The following is a 23468-nucleotide window of genomic DNA, read 5'->3' on the forward strand; positions in this document are numbered from 1 at the left end:
TCAAATTAATTCGTGTATAAATATAAAAATATTAATATTTTAAATTTTATTAAATGACATATGTATAATATTTAAATGTGAATATATGGAAAATGAAAAAGAATTTAATTTTTTTAATTCGAATGCTAGAAAAAATATATTTTCTTTTGTTTGTTATATTAAAAATCAAATGGTGTGTAGCCTTTTCCTTTACTAGAGGTCCATGTTCAAGTCCTTGTGGGCTCTAATAGAGTATGGGTTGTAGGGTTGGGGTTTTGTCAAAAATAAGTGTAGAAGGTGGGCTGGGTGGCCATTTATAAAGCATGGAAGGTGGTGGGCTTGAATGATAAAAAAAGGAGGCATGCTATTGAACCATTTGATTCATCAAGAATTGTTCAGTTTACTAATCCAATTGTTGGTGATGGGTCCAATTACTAGACGGTTTAATATAGGGAATTGGACCAGAGATGTCATCCATTGGAGGTTGAATAAGTCCAAAGGCTCAGCACATCAGGCCTTGAATAATGCCCCACCACATCGAAATCAAACTTTGCTCGGGCAATCTCTCCATGAATATCTACATACAATTTGAACATTAGAAAAACGAAGAAGAAGAAGAAGAAGAAGCTTTGAGTGCAGGATAATTGGAAGAGTAAGTATACCAAGATCAGCTGTGATGAGGACCTCTCCTTTATAATCGGGTCCTGCTAGGACTGCCCCCGATGGTGAGATGATGACACTGCCACCAGCACAAACAACAGTATCAGGAGTTAGATCTTCGTCTGTACCACTGAATATATACTCTGGCGGAGGCGGGTAATCCTTCCTCAGACAGAACTGGTTGGCTGAAAGAACGAAGCATCCACCCTCAAGAGCAATGTGGGTCATTGATGCTTGCCATGTTTCCCTAGCATCAGACATTTGGTTAATTTTTGTGTTAAATTCATGACTTCATTTAGTAAAACCTTCATAGGTACAAATAAATATAGCACGAGGCCAAGCCGTGCTAATTAATGAAGAAAAAGGGAAGGACCAGGGAGTTAAGACAGTAGAGTTTTGGTAATTGTCAGTCTCTCTCCCATGTCCAAAAAGAAAAAGAGCCCTCAAGTAGGAGCAAGTACACCCCCTCATCTAAATTGGGGATGTTCAAATTAGCAGCAAGAAATGAACTTCAAGAGGGCAAAGACAGAAAGGAAGCATCCAATGACTTAAAAATTATTAAGGTACGTAAAAGATGTACTATTTTCCCTACAAATCACAGAACCAATTTTTCCTATGGGAGTCTCAAAAACAGGAATTGTTGAACCATCTCCAAAACCCCACACTAGCCGCTCCAATGCTGTTGGCATAAGTTTCCTGTGTTTTCCTAGGTAATGACCTTGAGAATCAAAGAAGACAACTGTGCAATATAATGTGTACCCATCTCTCTCAATTATATATGCCCATCACTAAGTAGACTTTGTATTTCCCGGCCATTGCCGCCAATCGATCAACTTCCGGTCCTGCAATGCAAAAAGTTGAAGATTGAAGACAAAACAAAATGGACACTCATCACTAACATATATGCTATGTCAAGTGAACATTGATTAAGACAAATTTAAGCAGTAGAGATCTGTTAGCCAAAGTGAAATTAAAGTTTGCCTTTCTACTTGCTGGCTTTTACAATGCAATTTGCTCCTAAAAAAGTCACATTGAAGGTGTCTGGACATCTAATGAAAATTGAATGACTCCATTTTCTTTGGCAACAGAAGAACAAATTGATCAAAATTAATGGAATCAAAACAAGAGGAGAAACATTCTCATGACTGAAGTTGTTATCCAAGAAAAACATCCATGTAGGAAACATACTCAATGGTTTGATTCCTTAACCATTTAAAAGAGAAATAGAGAGATCTGACCAGGCACATTAATGGCAGAAGCATGATATTTGCGGAAGTTTTCTTTCCCTTTAGGCGTCCGGTCAGCAAAGTTGGATCCACGAGGATAGCCACCTAGAGTTAAAGAGAGTCACCTAGAGTGGCAGGAGTGTTGTAACAGGCAGTAGAAGCTTGAACAACGGTGGCTCGAACAGTAGGCGCAGAGGAATCCACTCCCATGTCTACTTGGTGTATCATTGATGGTCTGCTACTGCTGCTTGGACAAGGCACCCAAGAACCCACTTCTTTCTTGTTATTCTTTGCTTTCGGATTCTTCACAAGGAGATCTGATGTGTGATGATCATGGAAAAACTTTCATTACTTGTAGCGCTGGTCTCTCCCAAAAAGTTTTTCCACTATTATTTAAATTGAAGAAACACTTCCAATGTTTGTACCACTCGTGTATCCCAAAAGCACTTTCACTATTATTTAAACAAAAGAAACAGCAAGGAAGAGGGTGTCCTCATTTTCTATTCATCAGCTCTCCTCCAATTAGGTACCACGCATGCGAAGGCTTGTACTATGCCCCATTCACAAAATTAATTTGATGCTATGAGCAGGTATTTGGAACTGCATATACAACCTATTGAAATTGAAGAGACTAATGAAGCCCCGAGAATGTGAAGAACAGTAGATTTGTGAGCCAACATGACTGGTTAGTCCTCGATTTGTTGTTTGAGCTTATTTTTGGGTTTCTCAGTCAAAGTTAGTTAACCTGTCTTTGGAATTGTTATAAAAAAATAGTGTTTTTTTTTTTAAAAAAAAGAACAAAAATAAATAAAAACATGTTTAGTTATCAATCCTTCTCAAAAACAAGTTTGTAAAATCTATTTTGAAAATAAAATATTTTCTAAAAACATATTTTAATTATTTTTTACTATTCTTGTTTTTTAAGAACTATTTTAAATAATAAATATACAAATATAAAAAATAATTGAAATCAAAACATCATGTATGAAAGTCATTTTTAAAAATATTTGTAAATACAAAAAATATTTTAAGAATATTCCAAGTAAGTTTTTATTTCACAAAACATCATAGAATTGTTTCTAAGAACTATTTGAAAAAAATTATTTAATTGTTTTCGAAATTGGTCTATGTAGAAGTTAGCATTTTCAAATGAATTCTACAACTCCATGTATTCATTAGTAAACCGGATAACCTTCATGCTCACTAGTCTTAGAATGAGAATATCTATGATAGACAAGATTTTGGAGGCTTAGGGCGTATTTGGTAACTATTTTTAAAAATAATTCTGAAAAATAGTTTTTTAGAATAGTTTTTGAAAATTGTTCTTTGATTTTTATATATAAAAAAAGGTATATTTAAAAACCTAAAATATTTTTAATCTATTTTCAATATTTTTGGTATGTTTTAAAAATAATTTTTATATGTAGTGTTTTATTTTTAATTATTTTATATATTTGTATAATTATTTTTTAAAACAATTCTTAAAAAACAACAGAAAACAAATAAAATATGTTCTTTAAGAATATTTTATGTTATATTCTTAAGAATAAAAAATATAAAACAAATTTTTTATTGTCAAACATATTTATCATAGTTTTTATTCTAAAAAATAAAAAATTATTTTAAAAAACAGTTTCTAAACAAACCCCTAATTTCTTTGTTGACATTAACACGACGCAGTCGATGGTTGAAAATTATCACGGCACCCATTACAAATCATTTGTCTTTTGAAAAAGGGAAATGCTAATGCTAGAATGAGATAAATTACAAAGCCCTCAATTTAAAAAAGAAAAATTACAACTAACGTTTATGTGCCAAGGAAAGATAATGCGTAGCTGAGAACTCCTAGTCCCCTTCCCACGGCCTTCCAAACTAGGGTTGTAATTTAAATGGGTTATAAGATTAACTCACACCAAACCCATAAGTAATTGGGTTTCCAATTATTAGAATATTATAATTTTTTTTTCCTCTTTCTTTTTATGTTTTTTTTATATTAATTTGAATAAGATGATATTTAATATATGTATAAATAAATAATTTATGGGCTTGGCTTCGACAGGGTTATGCACAGGGGCGGAGCCAGGAAAAAAGTTGAGAGGGGCAATATATGAAACTTGTTTCGGGGGTATATCAAACTACTTATGTAACCCGGTGGTAAGATAGGGATCAATTCCCACTATCCATAATATTCTTATCAAAATTTCAGAGGCATTTGTCATCTCCTAGGCACTATTTGGCTCCACCATTGGTTGCACGTACCTTCAATTCACGTCAATCCTAGTATTTTTCTAACTGTTAAAATCTTGTTCATACCAAACCCAAGTACCCGGTTTGGGCAAAAGTTGGGCCGGTCCAAGTTGCAGCCATATTCCAAACCTCATACATGGGGACCAAACGTAGATAATGTGTTTGAACTTTGAAGTAATGTATGGAATATGATATTGGCTTAACCAAAGAAAGATTCTTGATTCATTTTGCTTGGCATGCCTCCACTGATAACGTAGATAAGGCATTGACTGGGCCAGGGGGAAGATTCTATTGCACAATATTGTCGAGTAAAGTTTGTTAGGTGGGTAGTTGCCAATTTAAAGCTGAGCACTGAACATAAGAGACAATAATGGGCATTGGGAAAGCCCCTCCTTTATTTCTTTTGTTTTCTTTTTTCTCCATGTTCTAAAGCCTTTTGCTCCTTCGCCTTGATTGTTGAGCCCCATTCTACAGTAAGGCTACGTTGGTTTGAAAATACAAAAAGAGAAAAATAAAAAATAGAGTTAAAAATAATAAATTATTTATTTTAACTTATCAATATAAAAATTAAATAATTTTAAAAAAAATATATACGTTTCTAATTAATTTTAATTATATTTATTTATTTTTTTTGAATATTTTATAGGATAACCAAACATGAAAAAATCATATTTTTTAGCATTTTTTTCTTTTTTTTTTGTACTTTTCGGAAACCAAATATAACCTAAAAAAAAGAAAGAGGAAATAAAAATAATAACAAATCTTATCTTGATAAATTTTAATTATATACTCTTTTACCAACTTGTTGATAAAGTTGGAAGTTCAAAAGCTTGATTATTTTTTCTTTTTTTCTCCCATTTTTTTAATATATTTTTTCTTTTCGATTGCCCCATCAAATCGATATGGTTTGATTTTTTTTTTAAAAAAATTATGAAACTTCTTGAAAGTTCAAAAGATTTCTTAGAAGAGATCTGAAGACCAAAGGTTTGTTTTGATGCTAATTGTAATCACAACACCGTAAAGTAAACAGGAATCACCTTCACTAAGAATAACCTTTCAAAGCTTAAAGACACCTTTTTTGATTCCTATCTTTTTGCAAATCCTCATTGGTGAATGAAGCAATATGTAACATACTTTATTTCTAATATGCCCCACTTAGATGAGATTTGTACAAGTACAATTATTATTGTTTTAAGAAAAAACATATATTATAAACGTTCTTATGAAATAATGGTATAAATTAGATTAAATTACTCGTATTTTCAAAAGATGAATTCATCATAAAATATAATTATATTTTTAAAGAAATAAGTTAGGTTTTAAGAAGTCAAAAAGATGAGTTTAAGATTAAAAAAAAAGGAAACTTTTCTTTTTCAAAGGACGAATTGATGTTCTTAATACTGAACTTTTTTTTAAAAAATGAATATAGAAAATGAATTTGGTTTTTAAAAAGATAATTTTAATATAAAAAAGTGTTATAGCTTTATATTCAAGGTGATTAAAAGTGTGATATTTTTATATATACTTGTTGGATAAAATTTTCATAATCGTATTAGACAAAAAAGGCAAATCCTTAAAAAAAAAAAAAAAAAAAAAAAAAAAATCCTTCAATTCGACCGAGTAATAATGTCCATTCAGTAAAATATCCATCCATGCACTTGTACCACATCATCAAGGTTCAACATTCCATCATAATTATATTACAAGTTAATTTCATTTACACCCGGTAAATATAAATCAATTTCATCATTTAGCATTATATATATATATTTGATGAAATACTCCTCATATTTGTGAATTTATCCCCTTCTATATTGTTTTTAAAAAATAACCTATTTTTAACATAAATACCCTTAACAATTTCAAGTATTTACAATATGATTTAAAAAAAAGAGTTATTTTTACAAAAAACAAAAAAAACAATAAAACCATTTTTTTTTTGTTAAAATGGGACAAAAAAAGATGAAGAATTAGATTTTCAAAATCGAATTTAGAATGATCCTTTTAATCAAATAACTCATATATATATATATATGAATTTAATTTAGATAAATAAATTTGAATTATTTAGTAGATTATTAAACACACCTATCCTAAAATCATTTTACTTAAAATCTCTCTAAAATAATAAATTTTATACAAGAAATTAATACTTTAATGAGGATATTAATTGACAAAATTTGAATTTAATGACAACTTATTGTATTTTCATCAAACTTGAACATGTGTGAATCAATTAACCCTCATATTACCATATCTATCAAAAATGTCAAAACTAAATATTAATGTGTTATAAATGTTTTATGGTAATTTGTGGATGATAACTAAGTTATTCTTTCATCAGATTTTGTTTTCTTTTTATATTAAATTTTACATTTATTTTATAACATGTTATCAACACAATGTTTTAGGTAGAAAAAGAGAAGAATTTATTTATAAGAATTTTTATGGATATATAATTTTTTTTTCAAACGCTATTATTTCAAAAGGTATATAAAAAGTGGTATATCATTGTATTTTATTATTATTTTGATTTACTTTATCTCATAACAAAAAACTATGTAAGTTATATTTTATATGATCAAGCTAGAAGTTGTAGTCGTTGATATTTTAATTTGTAGTAGTTAGAATCAATACAAAAAAAAATTCATAGCCAGAAGTTATGAAGACAATTTATAATTATCATAACTAGAGATTATGCACATATTTTCTAATTCTCTCACATAATCAGAAGCTATACAAAATAAAATTGTTAATTAACAGCTCTGTTGCTAGAAACTATAGATATAATTTTTAATTATATTGTATAACTATAAGTTATCTCACAATACAATTTTTTTATATATATAATTATTACACTTCATCAATTATTTTATATTATTACAACATTATTCAAATTTTGATTATTCATAATATGAAGTTATATAGAAAAAGTTAGCAAATAACAAATATTAAAACTAAAACTCATACAATCAGAAACTATATGAAAAATATTTTATTATAAACTAATATTATACATAGTAAAAAGCTATATAATTATTATTCATAACCCGAAGTTGTGAAAACAAGAAATTTAATTTTATTTTAATAAGAGAATATATCAAAGTTGATAATGTATATTTTCTTATAGCCAGAAGTTATAAAAAACAAATTGTTAACTAACAAATTTGTACGTCTTTATGAAATTCATCTAACAAAAATTATAAAAAAAAATGTTTTATAGGATGAAGCTATACAACTATTATTTTTACATTTTGTTGCAATAAAATTATATAAACATTTTTTCAGTCTAAATGTATGTAAAAACATGTAGATAATCAATTAGCCAATTTAGAGACATGGTTAACTAACCCTAGTGTAACCCATTTAATTACCAAAATGCCCTTATACATATAAGTGAACCTAGAGCTTATTCAACCCTTATAAACTATGCCAACAAGGTATATGAGCTTGAGTGAGACCATTGAGATCCATAGAATAGTATTAACTTCCTCAAAATCCAATTTTAAAGTTGATCTAATATCCCACTATAGAGAATCAATTGCACTTCAGTATCCTATGTAAATGATAACAAGACACAAAGTGCTTAGGTATGTGATTTCCTATCCATTAAGCTCAATCTTCCCATGAATTGGTGTCCATAATTTAACAAGGTGAAAACTATTAACCTTTCAAGCCTACCTCTACTATTTTTGAGTTATAGATTATCTTATTGTGTGATCAACAGACATATTTTATCTCACAAAGAGCTTATGTCAAGTTCTACTTAATGAACTAACCATGACCATAGTTTACATGAAGACACCTACTTAAGATCACCTAAACACTTTGTCTCAATCCCATGAGATATCATGGTGTCTTTATTGAAAATACTTATTGCTATCGGTTTTCATTAACAATGACCCAATCCATATAAAATATATGATCATTTTAGGATCTCACCCATAGGTTAAAGTCATTGCTAACTTGGGCACAAACTCAATATTCTCTTTAGGTTGAAAAACCACATAATGAAGTAGCTTAGTGAAGTAATGACAACTTGATAGCCTTATATCATGACTTACTATAGGTCTTATCTAATGTGTAACCATACACAATAGTGTACTCATAATGCAAAACCCATTATGATAGTAAAAAATCATGATGCCTCTATTAATAATACCTATTGATATCAGCTTTCATCAATAGTGACCAAATTCATAGGAAATGTATAATCATTTTAGGATCTCACCCTTAAGTCAAAGTCACTACTAACTTTGATACAAACTTAGTATTCTCTCAAGGTTGAGAGATAATGCATTGTAGCAGTTTGATAAAGTCATGATTACTCGATAACCTTATGTTATGACTTACTGTAGGTTTTGTCCAATGTGTAATCATACACACTAGTGCACTCACCATGGAAAACCTATCTCGACAACTAAAGTAAGCTTTTCTTCCAATTAAGAGGTAGTGCACTACAATTTCTATTGGATTATCCAAATTTATGAATCGATTGTAAATAACTTATCATCTTGCAAGGAACTCATGATTTGTATCTTTTGTACAATTCTTAATGCACCTAAGTCATGTACAATGCAAGTGATGTGGGTCTAAATGCTCAAATCAATGTCAATTCATAAGAAAGATAGGAAGGGGAAGTGAAGTCTAACTTTATTACATCATGTCTTGTTTTTAAGAGCTCAATCCTAACACCAACCATCTGAATTGGGTACATGATACATACAACACATAATATTCTCTTATAAAAATTTCATTAGGAATTTCACATACTTTTTATCTTAACTAACATGTTATTACTTTATCTTAGGTGGAGAGATGCCTTCTCTATTTCAAAGGTGTCCATGCATATCATTTTCCATTACATATTTACCTTTGATATATAGAGGTCAAATCACATTATATGGCAACCTTACATGTTCGATATCATATCTAGATTGTCAAACTATTGTATTATTGGTGATGCCATTTGGCATATTGTGTCATCACTTATTTGCCTTCACATTATAGAGGGACATAGGCTAGATCAAGTGCTGCACCAATTTGGTATGAGCCAGCATATACCAGAGCCATGACTACATAACATTGATTTATGAGGTCAACATGATCTTAAATAAAGGGATGAGTATCAAGAGTATATACAAAGATGGAGCCATTGTCATGATCATGTGGTTAGCAATGAGGTAGTATCTAGAACTATTTCATATTACAATCCTTATATGTAGTGGTATCATTTGATCATACATTGATTTATCATTAAGCATACATCCTTCCATGAGAGGATGGTAATTTTAAGAATATTATTTTTCCATTCATTCACTTTTGGATTTCTTTTAATTGTAACTAACTTTTTCTACTTTAAACATGTATACTAACAACTTGGAGCGGATGAATGAGGTGTCAAAGCTAAACACTCCACCAGCAATCAAGGAAGATATACATTTAATGTCTTATAGTACCATGCAAGCTGTGAATAAGATGATTTGATTAAATATTAGCCCTTTACTACTGTCTCACATTTATCTTCACAAGGAGGTAGGAGAAAAGGGAGGAAAGGGGGTTGTAGAGGACGTGTAGGAGCAACATCAACATTCTCATACTCCTGTAGCACCTATTATCCATGAGTAGATTCATATACATTATCAACCATTTATATCACAACAGACACTTGTTTAGCAATATAACACCCTTATAGCATATCATCAATAGTCGATATCGATCATGATATCATCCTCATTTACACCAACTCTAGTAGTACTTCACCAATGCCAAAGTCTAGTATGATGTCGAGGACAAAGGAGTGAACGTATAAATGATATTGTATTAGTTTCTCATGTTATTGATTTTCCTCTTGATGATGTCATAGTAGAACTTATAGATGATGTAGAGGATACTAATGTTGTTTTTGATGTTCAGGTTCCTTTTAGTGTTTTTATTATTTTTAGTTATTTATGTTCCTCTTGATGTCCACATTACCTCTAATGTCCATGCTAGTCCTAATGAAGTTGTAGCAAATCCTATAAATGATGTAGAGGGACATTCATAATTGATAGATGTGTCTTACCAAAGACATCCAACATGTAAGAGGAGAGCCCCTTGATGTTGCACTTGATATTTTTGTTTATATGGCTTGGATAAATTTAGTTTGTTGGTATTAGAATTTATTTTTTTTTTGGATTTGATGGTGGTAAATAAGGTGATTTTAAAAGTTTAGGTCAACTTTGCTTTATATTGGTTAGATCAATTGTCTTTGGCTTATAGTTTGGATATGCTCATTTTAGGTTAATTATAGTTTGAATAAATTACGGGCTAATTTTTGGGGTCTACTTGTTTGTTTCTATGTACAAGTTAAATTTACATTGATTATACAAGTTCAATGTTGATTGTTGGTATATATGGATTGCTTGTTTCTGTATAAAGGTTCAATTTAAGTTGATTTGAATAGATTATTGGTTAAATTTTGATTGTTTGTGTATATAAGTTACTTATTATTACCACATTGTTTGTGCATCTAGGTTGAATTTTGATTATTTGTACCTATATAGGTCGATTTTTTGTACTAAATAGAACTTATCAGGTTTTAATTTGAATTCATCTTTTGAGCTTTTATATTGAATCCGTATTTAAAAAGACAAGTTTTAATTTTTTATTGAATTCGTCTGTTTATAAAACAAGTTTTTATTTTATAATAAACTTGTTTATTTAAAAAACGAATCCTGATTTTAGTCTAAATTCAAATTAAAAAGATATTTTTAATATAAATTCAAATTTTTTTAATGTGTATTATTAATATAAAAATTGTAAAAGATGTTTTTTTAAGAAATATATAAATTCAATTTTTTTAAATATACATTATTAATATAAAAATAATAGAAAGTGTGAGACAGCTTTAAAGTGGTAAAAAAATATCATAGAATTAAAAATATTTTTTAATGTAATGTATTTTAAAAAATTAATTTTAAATTCGGAGTACAATTATAAAAAATCCCCACGAAGCCCACGGCCGCAAAGGGTCCAGCGCACAGGGCGGTCTGCCCGTCAAAATAACCTGTGTGCGCAACTCTCACAGAAGGCCCCATGTAACCCCATCTGTTTACTTGAGTCTTCGACACGTAGACATAGCACGTGACATTCACGGAAATGTACGGACGGTCCAACGTGCCGTTCACGCCAGCTGATTCTTCGTATCTCAATCGACACGTAAAACTTTATCATAATAATAATAAAAATAAAAGGCAAAATGAAAAGCACTCACGGAGACCCAAAGTAGCAGCTGAGTCAAGCCCTCTCAATTTTCCCGACCGAAAGGAACTGAAGAAAAGTGCGAGAAAGTGGAGAGAGAAAGTAAGAGAGAGAATAACTGCAGCGCAAGCGAACTTGCCAACCAAGACTTAGCTTCGCAGCAATTCTCCTCTGATTCTTTTCTTTCTTGGGAAAGTGACTGAAACTGAAAGCCCTTGTGATGGAGCGAGAGAGAAATCAACGGTTTCTCGATGAGGGGATGTCTGAGGTGCCGAGAGAGACTCAGTTGTCAATTGCAGCTTCGTCGATGTTTCCAGGGTTTAGGTTTTCGCCGACTGATGAGGAGTTGATATCTCATTATCTGAAGAAGAAGATTCAAGGCTCTGAGAAAAGCGTTGAAGTTATTGCTGAGGTTGAAATCTGTAAATACGAACCTTGGGACTTACCAGGTTAGACTCTATAGGGAGAAAGTCGTGTTTGGTTGCTGGGAAAATGTAAGAAAAGAAAAGGAAAATTATAATGTCTAATCTACTCTGCTTTCTCATCAACCAAACACGGGCTAGTGTTATATACATCTCTTTTTGAACACTTTGTTTTAGGATTGAGGCTAGCAGTATTAGCTTTTCCAATATATATATATATATATATATACACCGTCACACTCACTAGCTGTTTATCATTTTGACTCCATATGCATTGTAGGAATTATAGAGCTCAATGACAAACCGGGACCCATAGTTGATGGGCGCTATAAGCCTGTCTGCGAACTTTTTTCTCATAATGGAATAAGTGAAGGACTCCATAGCTCAATACTGCTCCTTACTTTCCCTTTGTAAAAATCATACCAGATCCTTGCAATAGGCTAGCGATGTAGCCAGCCATCCCAAGTCATTGGCTCTGCTCCCAACTATTGGGATAACTACAACACAGCCGTCGGGCTCAAGGCTCTAATCCATAGGTGACAGTGAAATTAGCCATAACTTCTCACCCAAGCTTAACTTGTGGTCATTTGTTATCTTGAACAAGCCAACAGGGTGCCTTCTTGGGTGAGTGAGTCCTGTGTGCTTTTGTCCAACTCCTGGGAGCACATTGCTCCTTTTATAGACACGTTGGGCTTCCACGGTTTTGACTCCACCTTTCAGCTTGTATAATCTCTAAGTTACCTAGAGACAAGGCTCATACGCAGCAGTCTAATTTAGCACTAGGGCTTCTCAATTATGGAAGAGTGACCTTGTTATACAGTGAGTTCTTTTGGGTTGAAACTAGGCCAATCACAATTACAGTGGGAAAGGTTTCATCACAATATGTTCAGTCTTCTTGAGTGCACACCAGAACCAACTACAAATCCAAACCTGAAAAGGCCTTCTCATGCCTTTGCATGAATTCATGAGGTGACATGTTCAAAAATATGCTTCACTCATAGAGTATCTGCAAGGTTGAGGCCTCAGGTGTAGAGTGCAAGGTTCATGTGATGGTGGTGATGGTGAAGTCAAGTAGGCCTTGTTGTTCATCTAATCATTCCCCTGCACAAATTTGCTACTGTATATTTGAACTAGTGACCTTAAAATGGGTTCATGCATGATCCTATCAGTCATGGCTGGGAAGCTCAAAATTGCTGAAAAAGAGCAAGTGTAGGGGCAGAAACTTGGATATAACTTACAAAATTGTGCAAATGTAGACTTGAACCATACTTCAGCCAAGGGAAAAGAAGAACCCAGGAACTCATTGCTTTTCCTTAATGTGAATCTTATTGTTCCTCCCTAAAAAACTCATTGCTTTTGTTTTGTTTTTTGTGAATCTTACTGTGCCTACCTCAAAAACCCGAGTATATCATCCCTAAGCCAAAAAACTGCAAAGAGTGTAAGTTCTGCAATTTCTTTGATCTGGCTGAGTTTTTCTTTAACCCCTTGACCACTGAAATATGCAACTTTGTGAACAAGAGTAACAAAGCCCATGCAACTTTAATGTTGACCCTTTCATTTGTACCATTTCCTCCTCTTAGAAAATTCAACAAGGACGATGTACCACATCTTCCTTGGCAGATTATATAGACTGACACATATGGAATATCTCCTCGATCATTTATTGGATTAGCTCGAGATTGAGAAAGAAACCTGCTGCAGTAAGAAGAGTCTTGGTGTTAGTTTGTACATATGGTCCTAAAGATCAATATTAAGATGTGGCATTGGCAGAGAATCCTAACAATCAATTGAGTATTTGATACTTTTATCTTGACTAGAACTATTTATCTTGAATAGAAGTATGAATCTTGAAAGCAAAGATTATTAGATGTTTACAATGAGTTTTACGTTACAAATTTGTTTATGGGGTGTGCTTCATGCTTAAAATTGTTGAATCCTAGAAAAGTCTAGAATCAAGGAACTTCTAAAAATAAATTGAATTGTGGAATGTGTCTTACTTCTTTTTATTTATATATATATATATATATATATATATATTTTTTTTTTTAAAGTTTATACTTAATTATGCAGTTCAGTCATTCTTAAACATGTATATAGTGCACTTCTCTTAACAAAGTGACAGGTTTTTCTCATGTTTGGAAGTGTTGATGCCAATTTGTTTCTAACCAGCCAAATCTATTATTGAATCGGAGAATGAGTGGTTCTTCTTTTCTCCTCGTGGAAGGAAGTATCCAAATGGCTCTCAAAGTAAGAGGGCAACTGAATATGGTTACTGGAAAGCCACTGGGAAAGAGCGAATTGTGAAGTCAGGTTCTACTTTGATTGGTTCAAAACGAACTTTGGTGTTCCACATAGGCCGTGCACCAAAAGGGGAGAGGACGGAATGGATAATGCATGAGTATTGTATGGAGGGGAAATCTCAGGTGATTTATTTATTAGGTATTTTACCTGAATTTTTGTTTGCCATTATAGTATTTTCAAAACCTTTTCATCAATAACTTTCATTTCTAGGTTGCTTGTTAGTAGCTTATGGCTAGAATTAAAATATTGCATCTATGCCATATTCCTCTAAAGCATTGGTCCAATTGTTAGTAACAAACCAAAAAAATCATGATTGCAACTTGGTTTGCCACATTATGTGTTAGTTGATTAACCAAGACATCATATTTATTTTTTCCAGATTGGGGAAATTTACTTTAGGCTCAGCTTTATTAGAGATATCTGCCTTGTTTCCCTCATTCAATTTGATAAAATGTCATAAACTCAATAAGAAACTGCCCATTGTTTGGAAGTTTTTGGAGTATGGGGAACAATTTAAAGTATTCTTTTAGCCTGCATAGTTTAGTAGTTGTAGAAATGTTCTACCAAACTCAAGAAACCCTACTTTGTAAATATTCTATAGGTTTTTATAAATGGGCATCATACTAGAAGGTACCAGAGTAGAAAAAGTTGGATGAAAGTCTTTAGAGTCATGTGGAATAGTTTAGGGTATTATTTGTATAAGATAAATAGCTTGCAAGCCTTAGTAGTTGTAGGAATATTAAAGAACTCGAGAAACCCTGTGTTCTAAATAGTTTTATGTTGCCTATAGATAAGCAAGGATCTCATTTGGCCAAGGAGGCCTCCATGGGTAGAGTTCATACCTATAAATAGGCATGACCAAAGTCCATAGTTGGGCAAAAGTCTTTTTCTATACCTCCTTATTTTAAATTTCTAGATCTTATATGGTGTGATAAGTTCTGCACCTTTCTACACAACTGTATCAACTAAATATACTCTAAACAAATGTTAGTTGAATGACTAGAATCCTTGCAACCTCAAAATCACATTTATTGTTCCCAATTTTGCAAAATGCGTGAAAGTTGTGGTTAAACTATAGTTGACACATTACTTGTGACATTTTTCTGATTGCTTAAAATATGTAACATTTTTGCAACAATACATTGATAAAGTAGTTGGATTTTTATACATCCGCAGGATTCTCTGGTTGTTTGTCGGCTTCGAAAGAACACTGAATTTCGAATGAATGGATCTCAAAGGCGTTTGTCAACTATGACTGGTCATAACCATGCCATCTCTGAAGTTAATATTGACCAGACAAATTTGTCTGAAAGAGAGCAGGGAATTGAATCTAGTTCAAATAAGTGTAGCAGCAGTTATGATTCTTATTCTATTGGGCAAGTTGATTCTACATCTGAATCTGATCAGAAACCATCAAATGAGTTTACACAGCCGGAGTCTTCACACCAGCAGGTCTGTTTTTGCCCTTTTTTTATTTTATTTATTTTCATTTTGTTTTCTTGGAGAACAATTATTCCTCCTTTTCATTATGAGAAACTCCTCTCCCTAAAACCTTCCTATTTAATAGCTTGTTCTAGAGGAGCATAATCTAATTCTGTCATACTAAACTTACAAGCTTGATCTGCTTCTGTCAAGCTATTTAGAGGACGAAGTTGATAGATTCTTAGATTCTTCAGCTACCACGACAGGTTTGCTCTTTCATTTTGTTTTTCCCCTCCTTCATATCCTCCTCTTCTGGCTTAGACTATTTTTTACATACTGTATTTATGTGTCAAGACAACTGGACACAAACTAGTCTAGGTTATATCTTCTATTTATGTTCTTCACACTCTCATTCTTTTGAGGAATAATCTTATGAGTTCAAAACCAAGGCCTCCTCCAATCCTCTTAACTTATAGTCTATGTTTTGTTTAACAGGTTAAACTAATGGCAGGGTTGAATGAAACTTCTATTGGTTAATCAACCATACATCTGAATATGGAATATGATCCATGTCTTTTATATTCCAGGACTGTGACAGGGCAGATGATTGTTTTGCTGAAATAATGAACGATGATATCATAAAGCTCGATGAAACTTTTCTAGCTGATAATCCTCAACTCCTATTTATGATTGCTGATAAAACTGAGCTAGAGAGAGAATCTGAACCACCAGAACCAGTTGACACAACTCAGGTACTTCCTTTTCAGGGGACAGCAAATAGAAGAATCAGATTGAAGAAGCAAGGTCCAAGAAGGATAAGTTACCCGGCAGAGTATATGAGCATTGAGCCACCAAAATATCTAATGAAGACTCTGGTTAATCGGCTCATATATTTGCTTGTGATTATCCTGACATTGTTGGTTTTGTTTTCGTCGTTGGGAGGATCAGGATGGGTTAAAAAGGTCATTCACACCACCATGTACCATGACTTTTGACTCTAAATGTTAATACTAGATGTGTATGCTTTCTTTTCTCTCTAGTTCACATCTCAAGGTGAAAGTTTTAAAAATCTAATAGAATACTGTTAGAAGGTGCTGACTAGCAACCATCTCAAATGGTTTCTCTGCTTTTTATTTTAATTTTCGGATGCAGGTTTTTAAGGAGTAGAGTAGTTGTCCAGATTTTTATTTGCAGATTTATGGCCATTCACTAACATGCCTTATGAAAGAGAAGATTAAATTTTAGTAGGAGTGATTTTTGGCTTTTATGATAATGGATTTTTTATTTGAATTTTATTTTTCAATAAATAATTTAAATATATTAATGAACCAGAAATAGAATACATATCTCTTATTCCTATTTCCTCTCTTCCGATCCGGAGTGGCAAATATGCTCAGTAGCTTTGGAAAGGAGTCGATGGTGGTTTTTTCTCCCTGGTTGGTCAGTTTGAGAAGAGTTTGGTTTAGTGTCTCTGCATGCCATGCTCCATTCAAGACCAGACTCACCATTCCCAAGATTTCGGTTTCCTATGTAAAATCCTTTTTTCTGAGCTAAAAATTTCCCTCAACAATTCTGGTTGTCTTAGAATAGTGTGTTTTTACTTGGATCATTGTGGCTTCAAAACTTCCATACTAGCCAAAACTTCCTCATCTTGTGGGCAAAGGCTGACATTGGGTAGGAATCGATTTTAAATCAGTTTCTAAAATTTTGTTAAACACCTAATTTTTGTAACAAAATACTTTAGGCTCTCTCAAAAGTACTTTGAAACATACTTTTATAGGATGTTTGATAAATCAACTTAATAGTTAGTATAAGTTATTAAGTAGATTAAACACGTGATTCTAGATGCATCACGTGTTTTCCTACAAGAAATGATTTTGTAGCTTCCAAGAACTAATGTTAAGAGTCATTTCTATAGGTGGTAATAATTTTCATAAGATAGAAGGATTGGTGTGATCTCTTTGAAGAATCATCATATATATATCAATTGAAACTTTGAAAGATATTTAGTATGTTTCAAGCTTGAAGAAATGTCTCATCTCATTAGGGTATTAAAATTCATGAGATTCATTGTTACTATGAAAGACTAGTTTTTGATAGTTATGTTAAATGCACTTGTAGTGATGAAAGGAATAAAGAAGAATAACTTATGCTACCTTCAACAGAGTACAATTGTTTTTTGTTGCTACAATCATTAATGAATATGATGAAGAATTAAAAATCATAAGACTATGTATGACATATACACTTAGGAAATATAGGTGAAAAGGCTCTACAAAACTAGGTGAAGCAAGAGTTATTAGATGGTGAAAAAGCTTGCAAACTAGGATTTTATGAATATCTTTCGACAAGCAAACAAGGGTGCAATTGGAGATTGCATTCTACCATAAGGGAGTATCTTAGATTATATCGAGATGGATATATATTTGGAGACTAACCAAAGTAACTCTCTTGGGAGGTATGAACTATTTTGTAAATTACTTTTATTGATGACTTCTTTAGAAGACTTTGGTGTATGTCATGAAAACTAAGGATGAAGTTTTGGGAATGCTTTTAAAATGGAAAAAGATGATTGAAACTTAGGCTAGTAGTAAGATCGAAAGATTGGGGTTGGATAATGGTGAAGAATACAAAAGCGATTGATTTCTATATGTCAAAATGAGGCAGTTGTTTAACACTTAACATGTAGTGAGAAATATACCGTTGCAAGACGGGTTAACAAAGTGTATGAATCAAAGTTCATTGAAAAAGGTTTAATGTATATTATCAAACAATAGATCATTAAGCAAGATATTTTGGGTTGAGGTGGTTGTTTAAGCATGTAATTTCATTAATCGTATACCACTAGTTGCAACGGAGGGCAAAACTCCTATTGAGGTATGATTTGAAAAACCCACTAATGATTATGATTCCTTTCATATATTGGTTTGACAAAAATAAACTTATTTTCATGTGAAGAAATCTAAATTAAATCCCATAGCTAATAGAGCGTTATTAATAGGCATTACTAATAATGTGAAGGAATATCATCTTTAGTATCCAAATTATAAGAAAATAATTTTGATTAGGGATGTGACTTCTGATGAATTTACTTTTCTGATATGAAATCAAATTAAATTAATCTAACCTAGGTTAATTACCCAAGATGAGGGGTGAATTAGGTGATGGTAAATTTTAACAAATTTCAACTTATTGAATGCAACTAACAGTAATAAGCACTAAAAAGAAAATAATTAAACAATGAAGTAAATAAGGGAAAAAAAGATGTAACTTGCAAGAATTATAGTGGTTCGGCTCAATCCTAGACTACATCCACTATTCTTTAGCTTCAAGCACAAGTTAAGGGTTCCACTAGCTTCCATATCAATAAATGGTGAAAACATACAACTCTCTTAACAATAATGCAAATAGGAGTTCAAAGGTGAAATGAGTCGTTAGGCATAGCTTGCCTCAATCGATGGTCCTTAGCAGTTGATTGATATACTAGATGTTAGTGTACACATATACTAGGTAAATTTGGATTTTCTCATTCAAAAATATTTTCATGTTAATTTTCAAAAGATTTATTTTAGTTTTGAAAACTTTATGGATGAAAATAGGTGTTTAAGTGCATGAAATGAAATTTTAGACCTAATGCACCATATTCAACTTTACACATTCATTCCAACGGGTTTTCAAAGTCCTTGAGATTCCATCTTGATCCTTGTTTAACTTTTGAATTGATTAAATTCCTTAGAAGTTGAAACTTTTATGCTCAAATAAAAACATTAGTTCCTTAAATTTATTTTGTTATCATCAAAATTACATTTAAGAGAAACTTTAAACTATTATTCTTACTAGGAGGAGATCAACTATGAGTAGTTTAAAATAGGTGAAGTTTGAGATAACATCAATTCACCTAACAAATGTCAATGGGGTATAGTCACCTTCACTTATACGCATATATTTCTATTTTTTTTTATTTCAAAAAACAAATCAATCAATTCCAATTTAGATATAGATTTTTAAATTATTCAAAACGAATTAACGTATCTATAATAAAAGAGTTAAATTTTGATATGAAAAAATTGATCTTTAGATCCTATACTTTCAAATTTTTAACTGCTTAGGTATATTTATGGTGTTTAAATCTTATTTATATTGTTGTACAACTCTTTTATTTTATTTTATTATTATCATTATTTAATTTTAAAGTTACGTTTTTATCCCTAGGATTGAATTTTGGTGCATTACAAGGACCGAGACTTGCTTTTACTCATATTCAAATAAATAAAGAAAAGTATTCACGGAGGTTCACTACGATCACAGCTTTCACTACCCATCCAATGCACCTTGGCCATGGACGTGATTCCTTCTATATCATTCAAAATATCATATGGATATTTTGAGAAAAATATCTAAAAATTATTTAAAATTTATAAAAATATTTAAAAAAATAAAAAAATTATATTTTAAAATTATTTTATAAATGTAATTGAAAAAATATTATTATGAAGAAAATTATGTTAGATTAATTTTTGTAATTAATCTATAATTTGGGCCACACATGTAAATAATTAAAATGTGTGTGCTATCATTTAATTAAGCCTAAATATAGTGATCTAATTAATAATTGATTAATTGGCTTAAGGGTATAATTGTCATGAGATTATTGTGTAGATACCATTAGACAATTATTATTTCTATGAGGGGCAGAAATATAATTGTGATAAAATTAAAACTGCCCTAGCGGTTTATAAATAGGGTTATGGTCCCCATTCTACGACTACGCATTCCAATTTCTGAAAATCCTCTCAGAGAGAAATTGACACAGAATCTAGTGGCTAGAATTGGAAGACCATCTCAAAGGGTTTTCTTTCTATAAGGTTTCTTCTTCAATGGATTCAGGTATGCTTCCGCTATTATTTTTCTACTCATTGTTTTTAATCAGGAGATTCCAGTATATATGAAATTAGGGTATTCATCTTGGTTGAATTTTAACAAGTGGTATCAGAGCCTACTCCTTGATTAATTCTTTGAGTTATTATTTTAATATATGTCAATGGATTAAGATTTATGAAATATTGAGTTGATAATTTTTTTTTATTATTACTATTATTATTATTATTATTATTATTATTTAATAGCATTTTATGATATTAATATTTAAGTTATTGATCTAGCATTTTAAATAGGCTAATTAAAGCGGAAAATCACCAAAGTGACATCTTCCGTGTAGATTAGTCTGTTCGGGGTATTAGATATTTGTGTGTATGTGATTTATGCGGGTATTGACTGGCCCAAAGGAAAGTTAATATTTGGTCAAATTGCATACATACTTGTGGTGATAAATATGTGATGATTATAAAGGTAACTTAATGTGAATAATAAATCAATCCAAAGATAGATTTATTATTTGACATAACTTATCATCAATGTTTGATCACTACAACAAGAGTACCACTTACAGTTAATATTACTGTCCAAAGACTTGATATTAATGTTGTGCTAGGTATCTTGAAATGTCATAATTTGCTTTTAAATTTAAAGATTATGTGTTTAATTGCTTATTTTATGTGAGCATGATGGTTTATTTGATTCATTTTATTTTGTTCTCGATTCAGCTTTTATATCAACTACTTCTATATCTGCCAACATCAATAATGTCCCTATGTTAAATGGGACTAATTTTAAGGACTGGAAAGAGAATATGATGATTCTCTTAGGCTGCATGGATATAGACTTGGCCTTGAGAATGCCCAAACCTGATGAACTCAATGAGCAAAGTACTCAAGAGGATGAGGTTTATTGGGGTAAGTGGGAACGTTCAAATAGGCTAAGTCTTATGATCATGAAGCGCGGCATTCCAGAAGCTTTCAGGGGTGCGGTAACCGATGAGGTTACTAATGCCAGTGACTTCCTTGCGGAAATTCAGAAACGTTTTGCCAAAAACGATAAGGCTGAAACGAGCACGCTTTTAGCAAGCTTGATTTCAATGAAGTATAAAGGCAAGGGTAATGTTCGGGAGTACATCATGGAGATGTCTCATCTTGCTTCAAAACTTAAGGCTTTGAAACTCGAGTTATCTGATGATTTACTCATGCATTTGGTTCTCATCTCTCTTCCTGCACAATTTTATCAATTCAAGGTCAGTTATAACTGTCAAAAGGATAAATGGACTCTTAATGAGCTCATTTCATTCTGTGTGCAAGAGGAAGAGAGATTGAAGCAAGACAAGACCGAAAGTGCTCATCTGGCTAGCACTTCGAAGGATAAGGGCAAACGAAAGAATAAGGATAATAAGGTTGCTGCTTCTAATGGTCCAGAACAAAAGAAACAGAAAGTTGAGGTAACATGTTTCTTCTGTAATAAGCCTGGACATACTAAGAAGGAATGTACCAAGTATGCTGCTTGGCGTGTTAAGAAAGGTATGTTTCTTACTTTGGTCTGTTCTGAAGTTAATTTAGCTTCAGTATCTAGAAACACATGGTGGTTAGATTCTGGTGCTACTACTCACATTTGTGTTTCTATGCAGGGTTGCCTGAGTTACCGAAAACCAAGTGATGCTGAAAGATGCATCTATGTCGGAGACGGTCAGTCGGTAGAAGTAGAGGTAATAGGGCACTTTAGATTATTATTGAAATCTGGTTATTTTTTGGATTTAATAGATACTTTTATTGTACCGTCTTTCAGACGGAATTTAATTTCAGTTTCTGTTTTGGACAAATCAGGTTATTGTTGTTCATTTGGAAACAATAAATTTACATTATCTATTAATTCAAATGCTGTAGGAACCGGTTTACTTAATGTTTATGATAATCTATATTTGTTGGAAACTGTTCCGTCCTATAATGAAACCTTGCATGTGGAATCACGAGGTACAAAACGTAAATTGAATAAAGATAATTCGGCCTCATTGTGGCACAAACGCTTAGGTCATATCTCTAAATCTAGAGTTGAGCGACTTGTGTCCGATGGGATTTTGGATTCACTTGACTTTTCAGATTTTGATATTTGTGTTGAGTGTATTAAAGGAAAACAGACCAAAACAAAGAAATTAGGTGCCAATAGAGCTACAGACGTCTTAGAATTAATTCATACAGATATCTGTGGACCATACCCTACGACATCTTGGAATGGTCAACAGTACTTTATAACATTCATAGACGACTACTCAAGATATGGCTACCTATTTCTTATACATGAGAAATCACAATCATTGGATGTGTTCAAAACATTTAAAGCAGAAGTTGAGTTACAACTCAACAAAAGAATAAAGAGCGTCAGATCTGACCGTGGTGGTGAATACTATGGTAGATATGACGGATCAGGTGAACAACATCCAAGACCATTTGCTAAATACCTAGAGGAATGTGGGATCGTCCCTCAATACACCATGCCAGGATCACCTAGCATGAATGGTGTAGCAGAAAGACGAAACCGAACCCTTAAGGACATGGTAAGGAGAATGATTAGTCATTCTACTTTACCTGAAAAACTCTGGGGTGAAGCACTCAAAACGGCAGCTTATATCCTAAATCGGGTGCCAACTAAAGCGGCTGCTAAAACGCCTTATGAGCTTTGGACGGGTCGAAAGCCCAGTTTAAAGCATTTTCATATTTGGGGATGTCCAGCTGAAGCGAGACCTTATAAGCCTCATGAAAAGAAATTGGACTCTAAAACAGTTAGCAGTTACTTTATTGGCTATGCAGAGCGATCAAGGGGTTTTAAATTTTATGATCCTGCTATTAGGTCAATTTTTGAGACGGGAACTGCAACATTTTTTGAGGATGTTGAGTTTGGGGGGAGAAATCAGGCTAGGAATATTGTCTTTGAGGAGGAAGAGGGATCTACAATTGCTTTTGATAATGTACAGGTTTCACTACCTATCATTGATCAAGAAGTAAATTTGGATCCTCAACCAACAGACAATATTGTTCAACCCTTAATTGCAAATGAGGACATTGCTCCTGAAGAACAAACTCAACAA

General features: G+C 32.2%; 2 protein-coding genes and 1 pseudogene across 3 annotated transcripts; 2 read left to right on the forward strand and 1 right to left on the reverse strand.

Moving 5' to 3' along the window:
* Window positions 1–30: 30 nt before the first annotated feature.
* Window positions 31–2267, reverse strand: LOC100260324 (bifunctional nitrilase/nitrile hydratase NIT4A-like; annotated as a pseudogene).
* A 9094-nt stretch (window positions 2268–11361) lies between these two features.
* Window positions 11362–16538, forward strand: LOC100265540 (NAC domain-containing protein 40). 2 transcript variants are annotated; one of them, XM_010653560.3, is made up of 4 exons: window positions 11362–11803; window positions 13946–14199; window positions 15254–15529; window positions 15995–16538. In XM_010653560.3, exons 1-4 carry the CDS (start codon window positions 11575–11577, stop codon window positions 16034–16036), a joined length of 801 nt encoding a protein of 266 aa, XP_010651862.1. In that variant the 5' UTR covers window positions 11362–11574; the 3' UTR covers window positions 16037–16538. The 2 variants fall into 2 exon arrangements, with proteins under 2 accessions (XP_010651862.1, XP_002272914.2); XM_002272878.4 differs by having other exon boundaries at window positions 16087–16538.
* A 4229-nt stretch (window positions 16539–20767) lies between these two features.
* LOC109121796 (uncharacterized) lies at window positions 20768–22289 on the forward strand. Its single transcript, XM_019217085.2, has 2 exons — window positions 20768–21906; window positions 22014–22289. Exons 1-2 carry the CDS (start codon window positions 21150–21152, stop codon window positions 22040–22042), a joined length of 786 nt encoding a protein of 261 aa, XP_019072630.2. The 5' UTR covers window positions 20768–21149; the 3' UTR covers window positions 22043–22289.
* The last annotated feature ends 1179 nt before the right edge of the window (window positions 22290–23468 follow it).

This window comes from Vitis vinifera, chromosome 6 (assembly GCF_030704535.1).
Source record: "Vitis vinifera cultivar Pinot Noir 40024 chromosome 6, ASM3070453v1".
NCBI lineage: Eukaryota > Viridiplantae > Streptophyta > Magnoliopsida > Vitales > Vitaceae > Vitis > Vitis vinifera.

Excerpts from the sequence above, each read along its gene's own strand:
- LOC100265540 (XM_002272878.4), top strand. The coding sequence starts at position 11,575 with ATGGAGCGAGAGAGAAATCAACGGTTTCTCGATGAGGGGATGTCTGAG. Across the intron at positions 14,200-15,253 it reads GTATGGAGGGGAAATCTCAG|GATTCTCTGGTTGTTTGTCG; the intron begins GTGATTTATTTA and ends ATACATCCGCAG. Across the intron at positions 15,530-16,086 it reads CGGAGTCTTCACACCAGCAG|GACTGTGACAGGGCAGATGA; the intron begins GTCTGTTTTTGC and ends TTTATATTCCAG.
- LOC109121796 (XM_019217085.2), top strand. The coding sequence starts at position 21,150 with ATGTTAAATGGGACTAATTTTAAGGACTGGAAAGAGAATATGATGATT. Across the intron at positions 21,907-22,013 it reads TGCTTGGCGTGTTAAGAAAG|GGTTGCCTGAGTTACCGAAA; the intron begins GTATGTTTCTTA and ends GTTTCTATGCAG.